Source organism: Alligator sinensis, unplaced genomic scaffold (assembly GCF_000455745.1).
Source record: "Alligator sinensis unplaced genomic scaffold, ASM45574v1 scaffold109_1, whole genome shotgun sequence".
Classification (NCBI taxonomy): Eukaryota; Metazoa; Chordata; order Crocodylia; family Alligatoridae; genus Alligator; species Alligator sinensis.
The window spans coordinates 2,792,030-2,811,454 of NW_005841852.1; the positions used below are offsets into that span (position 1 = coordinate 2,792,030).

Here is a 19,425-nt window from a genome sequence, read left to right on the forward strand (position 1 = left end):
AGGTCCTGCACACAGTGTAAGAACCTCCATGAGCGGCTTGTTTTGGCTGTCTACTCCTCCCAGCAGATATCTGGATAGTTTAGATCTCCCATGACCACCACCTCCCTCGCCTGTGTGGCATCTGCTAGCTGCCCAGAGAATACATCGTCTAGCTCTTGAGATGCATCGTCTAGCTCTCTAACCCCTTGCTGGTTTAAGTTAAATCAGACTCTCCCAGCATTCTTTCTGGGCTGGATGGAGCTCTGCTCCAGTGAGCTGGGCTATCCCCTCCACTCTGCTCTCTAGCCGGAGCAGGGGCAGGGTGTGGCCAGATGCTGGTCTGCCATGGCTCCTGAGGCAAATTCCTCCCTCTCTCCCCTCCCCTGCCCCCTCTGCTGGCAAACCTTGGGGACCGCGGCTGAGGTTTGCCAGCACCAGCCGCACCTCCACAGCTTGCCTGCAGCCAGACAGGGACTAAGTTAATATCTTCCTCTGTTCCCTCTCCCCCCAAAACCCCTGGGGGTTGGCTGCAGTCTCTGTGGCTTGCCTGCAGCCAGGCAGGGATGCACCTGTGAGCCCAGAGCTAACACCTTCAGGACCAGACTGAGAAGTGGGAAGTGTTGTTAAAGACCTGACCATCATCACACATACTGGAGATGTAGTTAAGGGAAGTTGCAGACAACATCACCAAAGAATGCAGAGAGCTACATTTACATTATAAAGTAGAATGTGTAAAAGGTGGGAATACCTAAACAAAGCCTTTCTGAATGCCTGGCTGTAAGGGAACACTCTGCCATCAGGATTAGTAAAACGAATTCTTGTCTTCCTGGTTTACATTTTAAGTTAGGCTAAGTTGCGTATGCTGTGTTTTACTGGGTGTAGCTTAGGCGTGTCTTAGATTAGGCGTAGATTTTTGGTAGTTTCCTATTGTATGCTTTGCAAATTGTTGTGTCCAATACATGCTTGCTTCAGAAAAAGGACTTTTTCCCCATACCCACTCCTGAGTCTGGCAGCAGCTGCCCCTCACCCTTCTCAAGCTCGTGTTGTGCTGCTGCCTGGCCACGCTCTGTCTACTCCAGCAGGGAGAGGTGAGAGCCTTGGAGGGTGTCTCTCTTCCCTCCCCTTTGCCAGTGGCTGGGAGGCATGCTCTAGTGCCCCCAAGCTTCTGTCTTATGCCACTGCAGGCATGTAGCTGCATTTCCTGATTTAACAGAGAATGTCCCGTTCTTAATCAGTTCAAGCTGTGAAACTTAGACTAACTTGCAAAGAGTGATTCAGGCTCAGGCTTTTTGAATGTCTGTCCTGGCCAAAGTCAATCCTATGCCTCAGTGAGTTAGCAAAAATGGTATATGTTTAAAAGCAGGTAAAGCTGGGGTTTGCCCAAACCCTACCAGGAGTTTTCCTTGGAAGTAGATTAGAATGTAGGAATTGTTTCCTAGTTCTGTTCACAGCCATGCTTGCTGTGTAAATAAAAGACAAATATTCCCATCAGCAAAGAATTCTAGCTGCAAGTAGGAATTTATCTTTAAGAAGAATATAGGAAAATGGCTCCTGCTTTCATTGTCTGCTCTTTCCTTGAACAAAGAGAAATAGTTAGCTGTGTTAGTCTTAAGTCAGGCAGAAGACAGGGTAGATGTGCACCTTATACTAAATCACACCTTAACGAAATCAGAGCGGTATAAGCTTTTATAAGCAGCAACTTCATCAGATGCTCTGAAGGGACTGCAGAAGCAGAGCTTCTAAATGGAAAGCAGTGTTTAGAACACAAAGGATAGGGCAGAGGGAATAAGAATGAAGGGGAGGTGCTGGGAGGGATAGGGTGGGCAGGAGAGAGAAAAACAAGTAGTTAACCTGCTATAGCTATAGTGGTTGGTTGTTTTCTAATTACAGTGTGGTGGTGATATAGTCATTGTAAACTTTCACAGTGGTGCCCAAGAAATAAAGTTCTGGGGGGAATATTCCAGTCTGGTGGAGGGGTGAAATTTGTTAAAAGTCCTGGTGGAATTTTTCTAGAGATTCCTTCCCATATGTCCATATGATGAAGATGTCATCAGTGTACTTTAGGTATACCAAGCAATCAGAGGACATCTGTGGGTGGACAAAGCAAAATTCAGTGTCTGTTATAAATATATTAACATATTGCACTGGGGGAGGAGGGGGCATACACGTGTATAGACAGTGGTGTTCATTTGTAGGTATAGGGAGTCCTTGAATCTGAACTAAGGTGTGAGGAGAAAACAGAAGAATGGAGTGGTAAAAGAAGCAGTGTCCTTGTCCGGGATAATATTCTTTATAGCTTACAATTTGTTCTCATTGGGGATGTTGGTATACAGAGATGTGATATCCATGGTAGCTAATATGGTAGTAGCTAGAAGTTAGTTTCTTTGGGAAATCTGTGGTATCTTTCAAATAACTGGCAGATCCTGTAGCATATGGGAATAGGATTGGGTCAATGTCGCCAGCAACTTCATCCATTAGAGTCAGTGTGATATCCTGGATTACCAGGTTTGTGGATCTTGGGTAATAAGTAAAAGTTGCCTGGCAGGGACTCTTAGGAAGATGGAAGGATTTATCGTCTCTTGTGCTTCCAGAGGTAGTGTCTTTTAAGGGTTTATTTAGTTTCTTTTGGTATTGTGCCATGGGCTCCTAGGTCAGCAATTTGTAAAACTGTTGGAAAGCTGTCCGTTGGCCGCCTCCTGTTTCAAGGAGTAACTGTTCGTGGCTTTAAAAATAGGCATTTGTGCTTGGCCTAGCTGCAGCTATCAAAATCAGAACTCACATACTCACAGCAGACATAGATTAATTATGATGCTTAGCATAAAAATATTTTTTTCTCACCCAGAAGCACCCTTACCCTAGCACAGAATTTTTATCTTCTCTTATTATCTATATATAAAGGGCTTAGTCCATCTGTCTGTGTCTGTCTGTCTAACATTTTGGGGGGGCGGGGCTCCCAGTGGGGCGGGGCTCCAGCCAGTGCTGTGTGCAGGGCAAATTGCCCATCAAGAATGACGGAAGGGACAGAGTGGGGAGGATGGGGGTGGAGAATGACAGTGGGGATGGAGTGCCACCATGATAGTGGGGATGGAGCAGGGGGGCAAGGCTAGCGCTGCTGGCCTCCCCCCCTCCCTTTCCCTCCCCCCTGGAGGTGGTAGTGGCACGGGGTGGTGGCAGAGGAAACGTGGTGGGGTGGCCATGACGGACTGCCGCCATGACAGAGGGGGCAGAGCACTGGCCTCCCCCTACCTCCTCCCCCCCGGCCCTGCTCCTTGGAGGTGGTCGCATCGTGGGGTGGCGGCGGTGTGGCACTGACCTCGCCCCTCTCCCCCCGCCGTCCTTCTTGATGGGCAATTTGCTAGTAGCTGCTTATAACCTGTAAAGTGGCAACCCATTTGTTAGCCCCACATTTCAGGGATTCTGAATAATGCCACATATTCTGTGCTACTGCTGCTGGCAACTCTTTCTGCAGTGATCCAGAACTTAAGTTAGTTATTATAATGGTATATTTTCAGTGTCTGTTGTTCATCACTGTTTGATTAAAGGAGAATAAATGAAAGATGTAACAATGTCTCACTGGAACAATTACCAGGTAAAATTATCTTGCTTGTTTGACACATCCAGATCTTTTGAAGATGTTTACTAATTCAAAACAATTACCTCTAATAGCAGAATTCTCCATCTTGGAAGTCAAGGGATTTGTATTCCAAAGTTAAACTACTTTTTTCTTTAATGTCAAGAGGGGTTGTATTTTGTTTTAATAAGTATTCTAGTAAGTATAACACACAATGTTATGCTAAAAAAGATTGTGATGTGTTTGATATATAACATTATTTATCCTTTTTAGGTTGATGGAAATGTGAGCAAAATTTATTGCCAAAATCTTTGCTTGTTAGCCAAGCTCTTTCTGGACCACAAAACCTTGTATTATGATGTTGAGCCATTCCTCTTCTATGTTCTCACAAAAAACGATGAAAAAGGCTGCCACTTAGTTGGATATTTCTCTAAGGTAAAACAGTATCTCCTTTACGCATGTTAAGTTGCATATAAATGTTTTAACTATTATAAAGCTAATTGCATTAAGTACTTGTGTTTTTTCATTGGCTTTTCAAATTGCTTAGGATTTCACATTTTCAAAAACTTTTAGCAAGCCTCAAACAAATATCTATTCCACTAACGACCACTAAAAATATCTTTTTACACCAAAAATTGATATAAACTGAGAAATTATGCATATATTCAGTTAAATCTGTTTTACAGGTGTTCTGGTGATCATAATTAGATGGTGTGACACAATTCCCTCCAGGCGACCCCCCCCCCCCTCTTCCCCCCTTATTTTTTTCCTTGGCTGTTTCTGCATAAATATGCCAGCTCTGAATTCCAGTAGTTCTAGGCATGTGGAATGTATGCATTTGTCATATGCATTCAAATTTTTTTCAGGTTAAAATAGGTTTATAGCTGATAACTGGCTCAGTGCGTTCTTACACACACAGACACACTCTTGATTTTAATGCAGTTTTTTACACATCAAAGTTTTGACAATCTAGTCCAAAATTACTAAATTTCATAGTATATATCTTATCAATTTGTAGCATTGCTTTGATTTCTAAAATAATCCCTCTTATAGGGAAAGTGATGTTCACTGTATTTCCTTGATAAAGGCTATTTTAAAATTAATTGTAAGGTACAAGTTGAGTTGTTTGGAATTAGAAGAAGTGTACGTTTGTTTCTGTCAACTTTTAAATAAGAAATTTTGTCTTGGTACACACATGGCTTCTATGTAATATTAAATAGCATAAAAAATTTGAAAATCAGGTGATATTTTTTTTATTCCCCCCGAAAATTTTTCTCAGCCAGATGTGATCCAACAGAATAGAATTATTTTGAAAGAAATCATCTTAATGATCAAAGTAGCACCTGTACTGAGGTGCTTTTGGATTGATTCAGTTCTCTCCAGATATGGTTCTTAAAAAGATTTTTACCATGTTTCCTTGCATACCACATGCCCTTGCATCCCAAAAGATATGCACCTTATCTTTGAGAAAGCAGAATGTCAAAAAAAAGATTTGTCATAGGCGACTGTGACAGAGCAAGTCCTTCTGGAAACATAGTTTCCAGGAAGCATGGCATCCTAGGAAACAGACTCTGTGAATCTGGAAGAGTTTCTTGTATTTTAGGACTGCAACAAAGCTGACTCCTAGACCATTGCAAGGGCCATAGCAAGACTGTTACTACTTCATTGTAAACAGCCCTTTATGAAAGTTCCTGTAAAAAATACTGTTGTTTCCACACCACAAGCCTCATCAAAGACTGAGACACTGTAAGGCAGGTTACTTGCTGCTTCAGGCACAAGCTGATGTGCTCAATCAGTAGTTACCGCAAATTCCTTAGCAGCTGTGAAAGACTTAACACTGGACTCTTCCCCTTCTGTTTGCTGGGCCTGAGAGAGGCTTGAGCCATTTTGGTATCTGTTTGAGCACGGTATATGCATGCTTCTATTCCTCCCTGCTTCTGTTCCAGAAAAAAAAATCAGCTTCCCTGTTTAAGATGTGCACTCCAATTTTGGAGGGCTGATTTTTGGGGAAAGGGTATGTGTGATATGTAAATGAATATGGTACAACTTTAGTAGGCAAGACATGTTAGCATTCCAGATGAAGACTGGAATTTGTTGTTCTGTTTCCCACCCCACCTATATTTTGGCCCATTACTCTCAACAGCTCACTTAGTCCCTGTCCATTGTTATGTTTATCATCCCAAATGTTGTCCCTGGCACTGATTCAGGAAAGCGCTTGAGCATCGAAGTCAAACATGCATTGAATGCTTGTATGAAAGGGGTCTTGTCTAAAGTAGCAAATGCCTTTTTTATTGGTAAAGTATCCCTGAATCTTTTGTGGTGGGTACAAAAAAAATCCTCAGAAGTATATTCCATAACTGTCAGCTCAAAAATTTGGGGTCATAAGCTGTACTATCTCTATAAATTATTGCAGGAGCTGGTAAATTTTTTGTGAAATATAGCAAAGGGGTAGTCAGATTTCAGAGCCACAGGAGAGTGGTTTGAAGTGGGCTTGCTGGGATGTGCTATTTGGTATCTCCTTAGGTGTGGCTACCTTAAGTAGCTTCCTACTAATTCTTTTGTTCCTGCAGCTTTTTGTAGAATCTGCCAACCTGGATTTCACTGGTTTGACTTGTCTTTCATGAAGTTAGCTTCATTCAAATGGTCAATTAAAGTTAACTGTAGTATTGTTAAATGCAGCACAAGGCCTGCTTTAGAACCGTGGTGTGTCAATTTTGGACATTTTCTATTTGAATTTTACTGCCTCTTCATTGCATCTAGTTGTTAAACTAAGAAAGCCAAAAATTCTTTGGGCTATATTACAAGAACTGCTTCCTAGTTTAGTTGTCCCCTCTTTTTCCTTTGTCTTATGCAGTCAGTGTAATCTTTGCTTCTATTGCCTTTGTGGTCATGTGATTTTTTTTTTTTTGTCAAGAGTTGCAGGGTTCTGATGGCCCAAGCATTTTGCCTTCACTTTGTATTCAGGGGAGAATGCATTTGGCTGTGAAAAAAGCTGCACATGCTTCAAATATCACTTTAGTTAAACAATTGCACAAGTGTTAGATGTATTTGCTCAGGTGAGAGGCAGCAGTAAGTTATCTAACAATTGCTGCAAGCCCAACTTGCTGTCTTCAGTGAGTATGTGGATATTATTTTCCCCTTTTTATATCCCTGACAGAATAGTCAGTGAAGCATGAAAAGAATTTTTCCCCCATGCTGCATTTAACCTTCATTATGCTGTTTATGCAATTCCTTAGGTATTTATGTTTAATTTTAAGGTGCTGACTAGTCAGTTAATAAAAAAAAAAAAAAATAGAGGGTGCATTTGACTGATGCTTCTCTTTTATAATTAATTAATACCATAGAATTATTCTGTTTTGGTACTGACCAGATATATCTGTTCACCCTACTGGAATATTTTACAAGGGCAGTGGCAGGTGCAGGGAATTGCCCACTTCAGCAGTGCTTTGACATACTTGATCTGTTTCTCCTTCCCTCAGGAAAAGCTTTGCCAGCAGAAGTACAATGTCTCCTGCATAATGATCATGCCCCAATACCAAAGGCAAGGATTTGGAAGGTTTCTCATTGATTTCAGTAAGTGAAGTGCTTTATTTACATTCATGATCCAGGGAGCTGATGGTTGTTATGGGAAACAGTAACATATAAAACTTTATTTAACCTGCTTTGTTATTTTTATCAATAGATAATGGGATTTCTATTTATATTTACATAGGCTAGAAAAGCTCCCTGAAGTGAAGAACTTACTGCTGCTCTGTTATTGTACTCCAGGAAATTGAGAATAGAACTCTCTGCAGTAATATTAGCTCACAAAGCTATTACCCTGAATGAATTGTCTAAATTACATTCCATTTTGCACTGCTCATTAGTACAAGAAGAGGCAATTATTTGTGATTAAAGCTAAAGAAGGTGTTAGTCCAAGGCATTCTCCACATTCTGATTTTTTTTTAAACTTGTAATATATTTTAGCTGAACAATTGTTATGAAGAGGGAGCATAATATTTCAATTTTTCTTCCAAAAAAGGAATCTCATTACCTACCTTCTGTAGTGAAAACCCTGCTTTGTTGCAAATTTCTAAATTGGTATTCATGGTTATATCCTTGCTTGCTGTGTTATTATGCAGAGTTGTACATCTAACCTACTTGAAAAGCCTAGGCAACATTTGTACGTCACCCTAATTTCCTCAGTTAAAAACAAAATTCTGTGGATAAGTGTTTCAAATAAATGCCGTCAGTGCTGCTAAGTTAGAGAGAAGTTTTAGAATCAGGATTGGCATATGTTGCATACGACTAGTGAAATGGGGAATTGAGTTTTCACTTTGACTTTTTAGTTGTTAAAGTATTATGAACAGTTAAGATAATCAGATTCCTGTCCTCAAGGAGCATGCAGAAGCATTTAAGTGTAAATAGAGTACATTACAGTATAACAGCAGGGCTAAGACAATAGCTTGTGACTATAGAATTTTGAAGTTCTCTGTCTTGCAGTGTTCTACTGAGCATGACTACATTCAGATTAATAAAAATACTTCTATAGTGTTTTTCAGCCAATAGGTTTGCAAACAATTAAGCTTCACAACACCCCTGTGAGATAGGTACAGATAGAACTGGATCACTTCATCCGCCATTGAAATTCATCCACCACTGGAGTGGAACACAACAGCTGTCTTACTGTGTATACTAACATTTCACAGAGCAGAAAGTAGAGAATACAATATACTTTTAAAACTGGAAGAGTTTAGGAAAGTAACTGCTAAGTAGAAATTTCCCTTGGGCATCAGATCAACACTTGCTCTTAAAAAGAGTTTGTGAACCTCAAACCCATGGCATACTTTAGAATTATGGGGTGATTAACATGTTAATTTCACCATAAATAATAACAGTGCTACACATTCAGCTGATTTATGGTGCCATAAAATGGTAAACAGGTCACAAAGGTATTCTACAAAATATGTAAAACGTCTTTGTGGCTTGTTTGTATGGTAACATAAATTGAATGTGTAGCACCCTCAGATCAATGCTGAGAATTGGCTGATTGTTGGCATCAGCTTGGGGAGAGGAGTCAACATCAGGGCCAGGAAAGCTTCCATGCTGATGTAAAAAATGGGCTGGTGGTTGTGAGGTTCTCCAGTGTGGAGAGTCAAGGGTTTCTCTGTTTGCCAGGGGTCTGGCAGCTGCCAGGCCCAGCAGCCTTTCTCACTTTGCTCTGCAGGCCTGCATGGGCTGAAGAGCAAGATGCTTTAAAGTTCTAGGCTGTAGGGACCTGGTCTGACCACAACTTGTAGATGTCCTGGAGCAAATGGATAGAGATCTACTCAAATCACAATTTTGTGTTTCTTGCAGAAACTGCAGTTTGAGGCAGTTTCTGTGAAAAGTGGCCTTCCCCATGATTTTCAGTGGAATCACTGGAAAAAAAAAATCCTGAAAATAAAATGCTGGCTCTCCAGTGGGACCCAGCAGTTCTCACTGCTGCTGGAGCACAGAAAAGGAGCCAAGATGGCGGCTGCCCCCTCCTCCCTCCATTGCTGATTGGCTGAGAGGGCTGGCTGTCATGTGGTCCCACCCTTCTCCACCAGTCAATGGTGAGAGGTGGTACCACCTGAAGGGCAGCTCTGTCAACCAGTCAGCAGCATGGGGGTGGGGGCCCTTGCTGTGAAAAACTATGAAAATGGCAGTGGGCACCACAATCTTGGACTGCAAAATTGCCTGCCTTCCTCCCTAATTTCAGTAGGTACCTACATGTGGATCCTGAGATAGCAGGAGAGCATGTGAACCCAGGGATGGAGGAACAGTCAGATGATTGTTGGACCTGATCCCAGACAGGGCTGGGTCAGACAGTCAGCTTATTGTCATACCTGCCCTGGACAGCCCCAGGTCTCAAACCAGTCCAGGAACTATCCAGGGCTGAACTCTGGGTTTGGTACTTGCTAGGGGCAAGAGGCAGCCCTGGGTGTGGGTTAGAGTGTCCCCCTCCCTCCACTGGGACAGCAACTCAGTGGCATGATTGCAATCAGAGGAATTTAATGCCCTGTCATGTCTTCTGCCATGCACATCTGGCAGGTAGAAGGTGTGATGTTTGGAATGGGCCGTATGGTTTTTTTATCCCAGTCACACTGTTGTTTTAATATTTGTCAGGGGCCTCAGCTGCCACAAGTGATCAAGACCCTTCAGTTTTTGTCTTGTCTGAAAGAGGCTGTAGTAAAATAACTTCAAGCCCATGTAAAACCAGGTTGGAATATTTTGGATTTGAGCTGACTCAGAAGGCAGAGTGATACCTACCAAGCTGCCAACAATATTTCAAAACCTAGGTGGCCCTTAAAAGTCTCTTAAGTGAGAGGTGACTTTGCTTCATCTGTGCTTAGCTCTCTGAGATGTACTGTGTTTTATTATTTAATTAAGTCCAGAATGTTCAGAAATGCAATGCACAGATATCTCAATCTCCTCCTGGAGTTCCTCCCAATAACTTTGCTATGTGCTATATTATCTGGTGGGAATATTCAGGCCTTGGAAGTAGCCCTGCAGGAGCTTTTGTGTCCCGTTTATTCTTCTGTAAAGAGCTTACAGTGAATCTAGTTCCTTGGATTTTAGAGAGAGGACTTTAGAGAGTTGTACTTGCTGAGCTAGCTGAGGCTTCTACTAAGGCCATTGCCGCCAACTTCCTGACTGTCCATACTTATAAACTTCTCCTCAAAGTTAATTCATACCCTAAACCTGGGCTCTCTGAAACACCTGCCAGGCATGGATTAGAGCTGAGGTTTTGCTTCTCCTTGGGCACGTGATCTATCCACTTTATTGTGAAGACCCGAGCTAAATCATTTTAGTGCTCAAAATTGTAGATTGCAGTCCCACAAGGCCCTCAATGTGCCAGGAGGACAGGCATGTTCTCCAACAATTAATTGGGAAAAGAATTGGTCAGAGCATCATTCATTTTTCAGAAGAATAATGAACCATGAGAGATGCCACCTCGAGTCCTAGGAACACCCATGGCGAAGTATAGTAACAGTGAGGACCTAGTAACTGAGGTATGATTTTGTTACAGGGATGCTTTTAACTGGACTAAGATAACCTGCATACCAGTCACCTGCCTCTAATTCAGCAGTGAAGGCACATTCTCAGATAAGGTTTCAGCTGCCTTGAATTTATGTGGGCCTCATCCTGCAGAGTAGGCATAAGTGCTGCCTAGTGGATTGATGAATGACAAATAATTTTTTTCAAGAAGAAACTGAGATAGCTTATGCCTTTTCTTTCCCATTTCATAATTTTTGCTTATCTCCATATATACTCTTCTCTCCATTTCCCAGACTGCTTTTCATTGGAATGTCTGAGAACTTGTCGGCACTACAAGGCTTCTGCTGGCAGAAGCATTCTAGAAGCAGCTGCCAAAGAAAGCCACCAGAGCATGTCTCTACTTGTGCAACTTCTGACAGCTCCTGCAGAAACTGCATGGTCCGCTACAGCAGCTGTGTTGGCAGGGTGCACATACACCCTGGGAGGCATCAGCTGTTAAAGGGACCATGGCAGCTAGCAAAAAGCCCATGCACATTTACATGTGCTCCTTACTGGCTGCTGTGTGGCAGCAGAAACCTTCTGTCGCTTTCAGAGTCGCTGTTACTCTTTTGGCAAAAAGAAAGGGTTCTTCCACCACAGGGAGCTGTGAATGTGGATGCATGCAAAACTGTACAGTATAGGTCAGGTCTAATAGTACTATCTCTCATGAATCTCATTTTTCTGCTCATTGCCACCTATTTTGAGAATAGCAGGTTTAATAATCATGTACTTAGAAGAGAGCGCTTCTATTTACACAACGATCTGAAGAAGCAGGGCACAATGCACGACATGCTATATAGGATAAAATTAAGCCCCCTCTTTCTTACCTGTCTGCACAAGCAGAGATTTGAATAGGAATCACAACATTTACCTAAAACATTGGTCTGCACAGTGTTCATGTGTTCTCATGAACTTGTCACAAAGAGTTTGTAACTTAGACACAGTACTGGTTTAAAAAAATAACAACAACTTTCTTTACAAAATAAACATCACACAAAATTTTCCTCTGTATTTGAACCAGAAAGAATTGTTGAATCTTACTTTTTGTTAAGTGATAATCACTTATATCAATTGACTCTGTAAAGGTAACCAGCCTAGTTTTTAGTCCAAAAATCAAAATTGGGTTCACCAGCTTGTAAAGTTGATTTGGTAATGTAATGTTTCATAGTTTTGCAGTTCTGAGAAATGTGTCAAAACAGTAAAATGCATAGCAATAACATCTCTTTCATGGTTTATGCTGATCGGTATACAGAATTAAAATATCACACCTTTTGACTTTGTGTGTGTCCAGACCTGATATTTTGGAAAATTTTTAGGCCACTTAAGAGAAATTATGGTTGTATAAGCATTTTATGTAACTGATTAGTTATATCCTATTAATTGTTTTGTTTTTTAAATACATCCTGCTTGTGCACAGTTTAAATTACATGGGATCTGATACCTGGCAGACATTTTTACTTGGATTTCTCACACTTAGTTTGTCTTTACCAGAAGATCAGATGGGCTCTTACTGTTGGTCCAGGGGGAACATACCTTGAGCTTATGCAAAAACACACATGCACATACACTTGGATTCCAGAATATTGCATTCTTTGTGGAGTTGAATGAAGGCATGGCTTTCACCTCCATTTTATAGCATCCTACACAAAGCAGGCTTTCGTGCTTGGCTGCTTAGTATCCTGAAATGGACCTGCTGAGGTTTTTTAGAAAGCAACTGTAGCATTGTGCCAGAGGCAGCCTGCTCCATGGTTTCTAGGACCTGGTTGATAATATAATATAATAATCAGATTATTCCCTGAGGGATCTATGTAAGGAGGTGTTGGGGAGTGAGCGGTATCTTCCCAAGTTAAGTGTTTTATAGGTCAGGTCTCGATATATTCAAAAGTAAACTAGTGACAAAGCTGTCTCATGATCATAGAACATAATCCATCTTTGCGTACACCAGATAATTGTTTGCTACAAGCATTTTTTGTCTTTGCTTGAGTGTCTGCAGTAATCCATAGTATTGCCCACACTATTGGGATACCCAGTCTTTAAGCAGGTTTCAATGCTATGGTGGTATATAATGAAAGTATTGGTTGTTGTGACCGTTTCAATGCAGCTGATCTACCTATGTTTTGCAGTCCTGCTAGAACCTTCATCAGTTTCTTTGCATATTTTGTCATAGTTCCTTCCTATTTTCTTTCTTCTTTTGAGCTACTTCAGCTTCTGTTATTCTTGTCCATCGTTTCATTTCTGATTTTGTTAGAGTGCCTATAATCTTCAAATTTCCCTTATTTCCAGATATAATGAACAGACAGTGCTGATGAACATTTAATAATGCAAAATTTGTGCTATTTAATGGCTTAAAAATAGTAAACCTCTGGGACCTGTGCTGGGAACTGTGTGCTGAATACCCACAATGACCCGATACTGCAACAATTGCAGAAAGACATATGTGAGGATATAGTGAACAGGTGTACCAGGACAGGTTGAGTGGGAACACCTGTTATGTTCTGGTGGTTCAGATGAATTGCTGTAAATGCAGTTCTGTGGCATAGGTGATGTTTGCCTTAGCCCAGTATGATTTTTCCTGAGGGCACTATACAGGTCCGTTTATTTACAATAGTTTGTTTTTTTTTCTTTTCTGACACTGGTGGGTCTACACATGAAATTAATGCAAAGCAATAAACTCTGGTGCTTATTGCACTGGAATTAATTGCTTCTGGGCACTGCATTTACATGTGCACTTGGGACCACAGCGCGTTGAGCTGGGACGGAGTAGCACCAGCTGGCAGGGGAGTGGGGGGCGTAAGCCTGCCAGCCCAGAACTGCTCCATCCCAGCTCAATGTTCTGTGGAGGGCCTGGCTGGGGCACGACAGTGCTCAAGTGCAGGGCAAGCTGGCAACCAGCCCTTGCACTGAAGCACTCTCACGTCCCAGCCAGCTTCATCAGCATCTAAAAGTGTGGTGCTATGTAGTAAGTAACATCACTGTACCATAGTACTTGTATTTACAAGTACTAACCTACGGTGGGGTTAATTAGTTTTCTGGGGTCTAATAGGGCTGCATATGTAGACGCACAGGACTTACCTGTGGAGCTAATTAGGGAGCTCTGCAGTAAACTTCCCGTCTCGTGTAGATACATCCTGCCTTACGTTGACTGGGCTCTTCCTTCCTTTTTTGTCCTATTCTTTGTTAATTAGAAGATAATCATTCTTAACTGAGGGACAACCTGCTTGAATTGTTTTGCTTTTGCCTTTGTGCTGTATCCTTTAGTTCTGCTTGCCTGTGCATTTGGGCTAGCATACCTTTTATTTTGACTAGCACCGTGTTTTCGTATAGGAAACTTTAATGCCTACAAAAGATCACTTTACCATTACATGTAAAACTAAGTTTGTATGACAAACAGTAGTACCTTCAACACAACTGAGAAATATTAGTTTGATCCTAAATACCTAAAGGATACTAAGGCAGACAAGGTTCCTTGGGTGAATTTGATATCTTTTATTAGACCAACCCAAATAGTTGGAGAATACTAATGCACTTATAAAAGACAGTATAGGGAAACAAGAGCTAGCACAACATGCTGATGTATTTTCTTTTCTATCAGCTTGCAACAGATCCTAGTTTGTTTCCTACTGAGATGTGTAGCTCTCAATTAGCATAAGCTGCCCAAGACAAAAAGTGCCGTATTGGTAGATAATAGGGAAAAACAGCTCAGATCTAATAGAGGAAAAACAAAACTTGATGAGACCATCTCAGTTCATCAGTTTCATTTTGCTTCATATGGAAAGTAGGTACTTAATGACCAATTGTGTGACCTTTCTGGCTGGTTCAGTTCCCCAAATCAGATGATTTTATTTCTTGGCCAAGTTCCCTTTTTGTTTTATCCAGAAGGGCTAGTAAATCGTCAGGTCTTAACAACTGAATCTAAGGCCATTGTTAATCCATGTAAATTCATTAGGTCCCACATTAGAAAAAAAGATGAAAAAGAAAATATGAACACATGAGACATTTCATAAAAACAATTTAATCCTGCCCCACCAGAAATAAATTTATCTGTGGATAAAACAGAAACTCAGGCTTTCAAATGTCATGGGAAGCATATGGTAACATCCCAGATGACAGCAAAGAGGCACTGGTATGATGCTTTGCAGTCCTCTCTTCACAGTTAAGGACTTCATGTGTAGCATCCAATGACATTAATTGTTTAGATGCTGGCTTCAAACTGAGGAACTGGACTAGGGCTTATCAAGCAATGCTGATATCTGGATAGCATAACTGAGGGGTAGCGACCGGGAAAGTAGCCCAGGGCACTGCCTTTGTGGGGCACACACAAATTGCTGCTGCTGTCAGTACCAACAGCATAGCAGCCAGTACTGCTGCACTTGCTGCTGCTGCTGCCTTGTCATGCATCTATATCATAGCAGATCTTGACAAGAACCTGATTAGTGACAGTGAGGACTGTATGGTCAAAGGGGTCCTCAAGAGCCAGGACACTTTTTTTTTTGCCAGCCAAGAACTTGAGCATTTGCCAGAGAATGCTGAACTGGATATGGAGCTAGTTCTGCCCGCAATCCACCTACCTGCCATCCCCAACATTGTTCTGTTCAGCACAAAGCCTGTGATTGACAAAGGTAAGTGTATGTGTTTTCTGGATTAGCTGTTTGAACATCAGCACACAATCATACAATGTTAATGTTGCTGTGCTTGGGGCTGCCATCATGGGTGGATGTAACCATATGCTCCCCCCTAAAACTCCCCCAGCTTTGGCATTTCAAATTATAAGCCCTGTATGCACATATAGTGACTTTCCTCTTCTCCCTCCCCTCCCCCACGGTGCAACCCACTCTCCTCAGTCCTTGGACATCTTGAGCCTCAGCAGCCTTGCACCTGCATTTACTGCCCCTCTAGTTACCTAACACCATCTGGCTTCATGTGCTTCTTCCAAGTCCTCTGGTTACCAAACACAGAAGGCCACAGAGAGCTGTACATTTTAGCAATGTGCGTCAAGAGTTACAAGTATATTCCAAAGACCAAGAAATATCATTTTTGTCCACAACAGTAAATACCACAGACAGACCATTTCAGTGTATGGCCAGCTTGTACTGATCCCTCCCATGCACAAGTTCAACCAAAATGTTTTAAGTTAACACTAAAATGGGTAATTCCATTACTGATAAGCATTCAGAGTCCATTAGACCTGGACCGTGTCTGTTTAGGAAATCCGTTGAAGTGTTAAGAATACAGGAAATGTTTTAGCAATGCTGAGGATGGCTGATTTGTTCCTGGTTCCTGGACTGGTAGCCCTACCATCTTCCATTCCTGCAGGACCTCTAAAGGCACCATCATACATGCAGTAGCATGGCAGGAGAGTTTGTAAGGCTAGTTGGGGTTGCCTTTAACATTTTCAAAAGGGTGCTTGCTTGTTAGACATTGCAAAGACATGTCCTCCAAGATTATGGAAGCCCAGAAGTCATCACTAAGATAACTTAACATGGTCTATCAATGTCCCCTCTCACAGTCCACCCACATATTTGTATCATTTGTTGAGCAATGTGCATTCCAGTGCATGGAGCACAAGGGACCTCTGCTCAACCAGGGTAAATAGAAAGGTGAAGTGAGGGCTCCTCCACATCAAAGGAAAGCAGATTACTCATTAGTGGTTCAGTACAGAAGCCAGGGCTTTGACCCACAATTAAGTCCTGCACACCATAATCTGCTGCCTGGTCCTGCAAATACTTTAGCAGCTTTTCTCTTCTCTTCTCTAATGTGGCTACCTACACTGGGTTGTGGGAATTAGGCTAGAAGAAAACTGGCCATCAACAGGCTATGCCAAGATTACAAAGCAGTCTTGGAGTTGACACCTGTGTCATTGTGGATAGGTCGAGGCTTTATCTTTGGAACTGTGGAAACAGCATGAAATAATGGCATAGGCAGTGGTTGCTGTGGAAAGTCTGGGTAACTCAAAGTCCTGGAAGAAGTGGAGCAACGAAAAGATTCATTTCTCTGTCATGTGAACCAGGGCTCCAGATTTCTGAAGGGAGTGCAACTAGGACTGCTGTGCGGAGGTGATGGGGAGTGACACGGGGAGAAGCTTGAATCAGTTGAAGGACCTTGTATGGGAGAGTCTGCCTGTGAACAAGAAGACCATCATATTACCCATAGAGCCTCTGGACCTGATTAAGGGAGTAAACCGAGTGGCAGATGTAGTCTGGATCTGGAATTGGATCTGTCAGTCTGGATGTACATATTCTGTAAGCATTGCCAGAGTCTATGAGGAGGGCCTGGTGCTTGCCTACATTACTAGTGGCTGGGAAGAAATTTGCTTTTGGGGATTTGCTTAAGAACACATAATGCTGGGAACACCGGTACACAGTTGGTGGGACCCTTCGCCACAGCTCCTCTGTTGCTGATGGGGAGAACAGAGTCAATCTCCTTTGACCCTTTGACTGCACCGTGTTGTCTTGAAGCCATGTTGTTCTACCCTCTAGGGGCCCAGACTGGCCATAAGAAAAGGGAGTTTTGTTCTCTGTGGCTCTGAGTTTCCCCTGTCACAGAACACTTATTATTTATTTTACCCAGCAAATACAGAAGTCAATTGATGTATGGGATTCCCATAAGTAGTCCAGGACATGTAGAGTATGCAAACCAAATGCATCTGCTGTGTAAATAATTTAAGCATTCCCTCCTGTTCTCTACAACCTACGCAGATTTCATGAGGCTGAGGAAAAAAGTAGAATTTCTGTCTACAAAGAAGGCATCCTTGTAAGCAGAGAGCCTTCGGGGCATCTCTCTCCAAACAGGCCAGTAGACCCAGGCCTAAACTGGGCAGAAGATAAAAGCATGAAGAGGGCTGGGTAGCGCACATGGCTTCCATGCAAGCAGAATTAATTACAATGCTGAGGAAGTCATCATGGAGCCCCAGTAGCATGTAGGCATTTTTACATACTTTCCTGGGGTAGATGCTCAGTGAATTCTGAATTAAGTATCCCAACTGTTGTCACTGCAGATTCATTTAGGCTCTGATGGCTGAAGCCTCCATGCCTCCATCACCCAACTTGGGTCCTCCTCTTTGCTCTCACAGAAGTGCATGGTATAGCAGGTAAACAAAAGGCATTGCTCAGCTTGCTTCCAGTTCAGCACTGAGCACACATCATCTGGCCTTCAGCCACCAGAGAATACATTCATTTGTTTTCCTGCAGGTGCTTAATTCAGAGCTAGAGAGTTCTTTTCTTAAATCAAGGTGCCCAGATAAAGCTTCCTGAGCCAAAGTAGCAGTGGGGTAGGCAGAATTGTTGAGTATCAGTGAGGACAGTCATATCATTGAACCCTATGCTTCAAAGTGTTTGGGAAACTTTCTTCATTAGGGAAATTAGATGAGTTGTTGAAAATTCCAATATTGTGCACTCATTGTGACTAGCCTTCATTAACATGGGTCAGTCTCCCATGGTGTTTGACCAGACCCTGCAGCACAATGGAGAAAAAAGCCTCCTGCTAGAGCCCTGAAACCTGATCTGGAGCAAGGAATGGGATTCTGCATTTTCTCTGTCACTCTACCATAATTGAGGAAAATCCCATGCGTTTAAAGTAATTTAACATCCTAAAGCAAGGGAGCCTCATGACATACATGGATAGCACTTGGTGAACTCTATCTTCCAGCATGTTTGTAATGGGGGACTGTTAGCTTCCAGATAACATCTGCTATCAGTTCTCCATGGATGGAGGGAGCCTTGGGTTTGATGGTCTGCCCATTTAGCTCTGGGGCTAACTCCACATGGGTTTCCAGGAAAAGCATTTCCTCATGTTAAAGCTGTCTTGTCACTGCTGGCTGTTCCAGGTCTGTAGCACATTCCTTTCATATGAGTCTTTGTTTACTATACCGGAACTAGAGATGGTCCTTGAGGAAGGTAGGCATGCAAAGTAATTACTTGGATAGCCTAATTTTTTGTTGGGCACTTGCCATCACGGGAGAGCAGGCCCGTGGTGTGCAGTAAGTGCTTTGGTAACTGCATTGTCCATCTCAATTCTGTAGGTTTTTTCCTGCTGCAGCAAGATTTGCAGTTGCTTGTTTATGTGGCTGAGGACTTGCCATGAATTGTATACTTGGTGGCAGGAAGTCAAATGCATTGTCACTGTCTGGTGATGGCTGGCATATAGTATGTTGAGGAGATTAGTAGGGGACACACCCAAGCTGCTGCCCTTACACTTGCAAGTGATGCACCCAAAAAGAAGTTTCAAGGTTAATCTTGGGATTTTCTTCATGGCTGAAGGAAGTTGAAGCTTCTGGATGCCCATCTACAAACATCCCTCCATATCATGTGGCATGGAAGGGTCAGCACTGGAAAGGATTTTGGGGTACCAGCTGCCACTGCTATTAACACATTTCATGACCAGGCTCACCCATGCTCTCATTCATGGCACCTGAGCACAGCCTGCTTACTTGTGTACAGGTGCTTTGGGATGATTTTGTCCATGTTTGCCTCAAACTTCACCTCTGAAGCCTACCAAGCATCAGCCATCAAATCAGTAGGTCAGGCTGTAAAAGGGAACACACTCCTACCCCACCCCAGGGATGAGGCTCTTCTAGGAGTGCAGGGAAGCCTAGGGCCTCCAAAGGCAAGTAAGCCTGCCAATACACAAGTGCCAGGAGCCTGGGTAACAAACAGGAGGAGCTGCCCCTTCTGCTAAACAGAAATGACTACGATCTCGTAGCGATAATGGAGGCCTGGTGGGACTCCACCTATGACTGGACCACAGGTATAGATGGCTATACCCTGTACAGGAGAGATTGTGTTACAAGAAAGGGCGGGGGTGTAGCTCTCTGTGTGAAAGAGCAACACATTTCCCTA

The 19,425-nt window shown here is 42.5% G+C and overlaps 1 protein-coding gene across 7 annotated transcripts in view; it reads left to right on the forward strand.

Moving 5' to 3' along the window:
• KAT6B (lysine acetyltransferase 6B) overlaps positions 1 to 19,425 on the forward strand; it is a 229,093-nt gene that overhangs the window by 171,531 nt on the left and 38,137 nt on the right. For all 7 annotated transcript variants that reach the window (XM_025212748.1, XM_025212763.1, XM_025212750.1 and 4 more), the window contains 2 exons: positions 3,824 to 3,985; positions 7,030 to 7,123. In XM_025212748.1, coding sequence (XP_025068533.1) covers positions 3,824 to 3,985; positions 7,030 to 7,123 — 256 coding nt within the window. The remainder of the gene's footprint in view (positions 1 to 3,823; positions 3,986 to 7,029; positions 7,124 to 19,425) is intronic.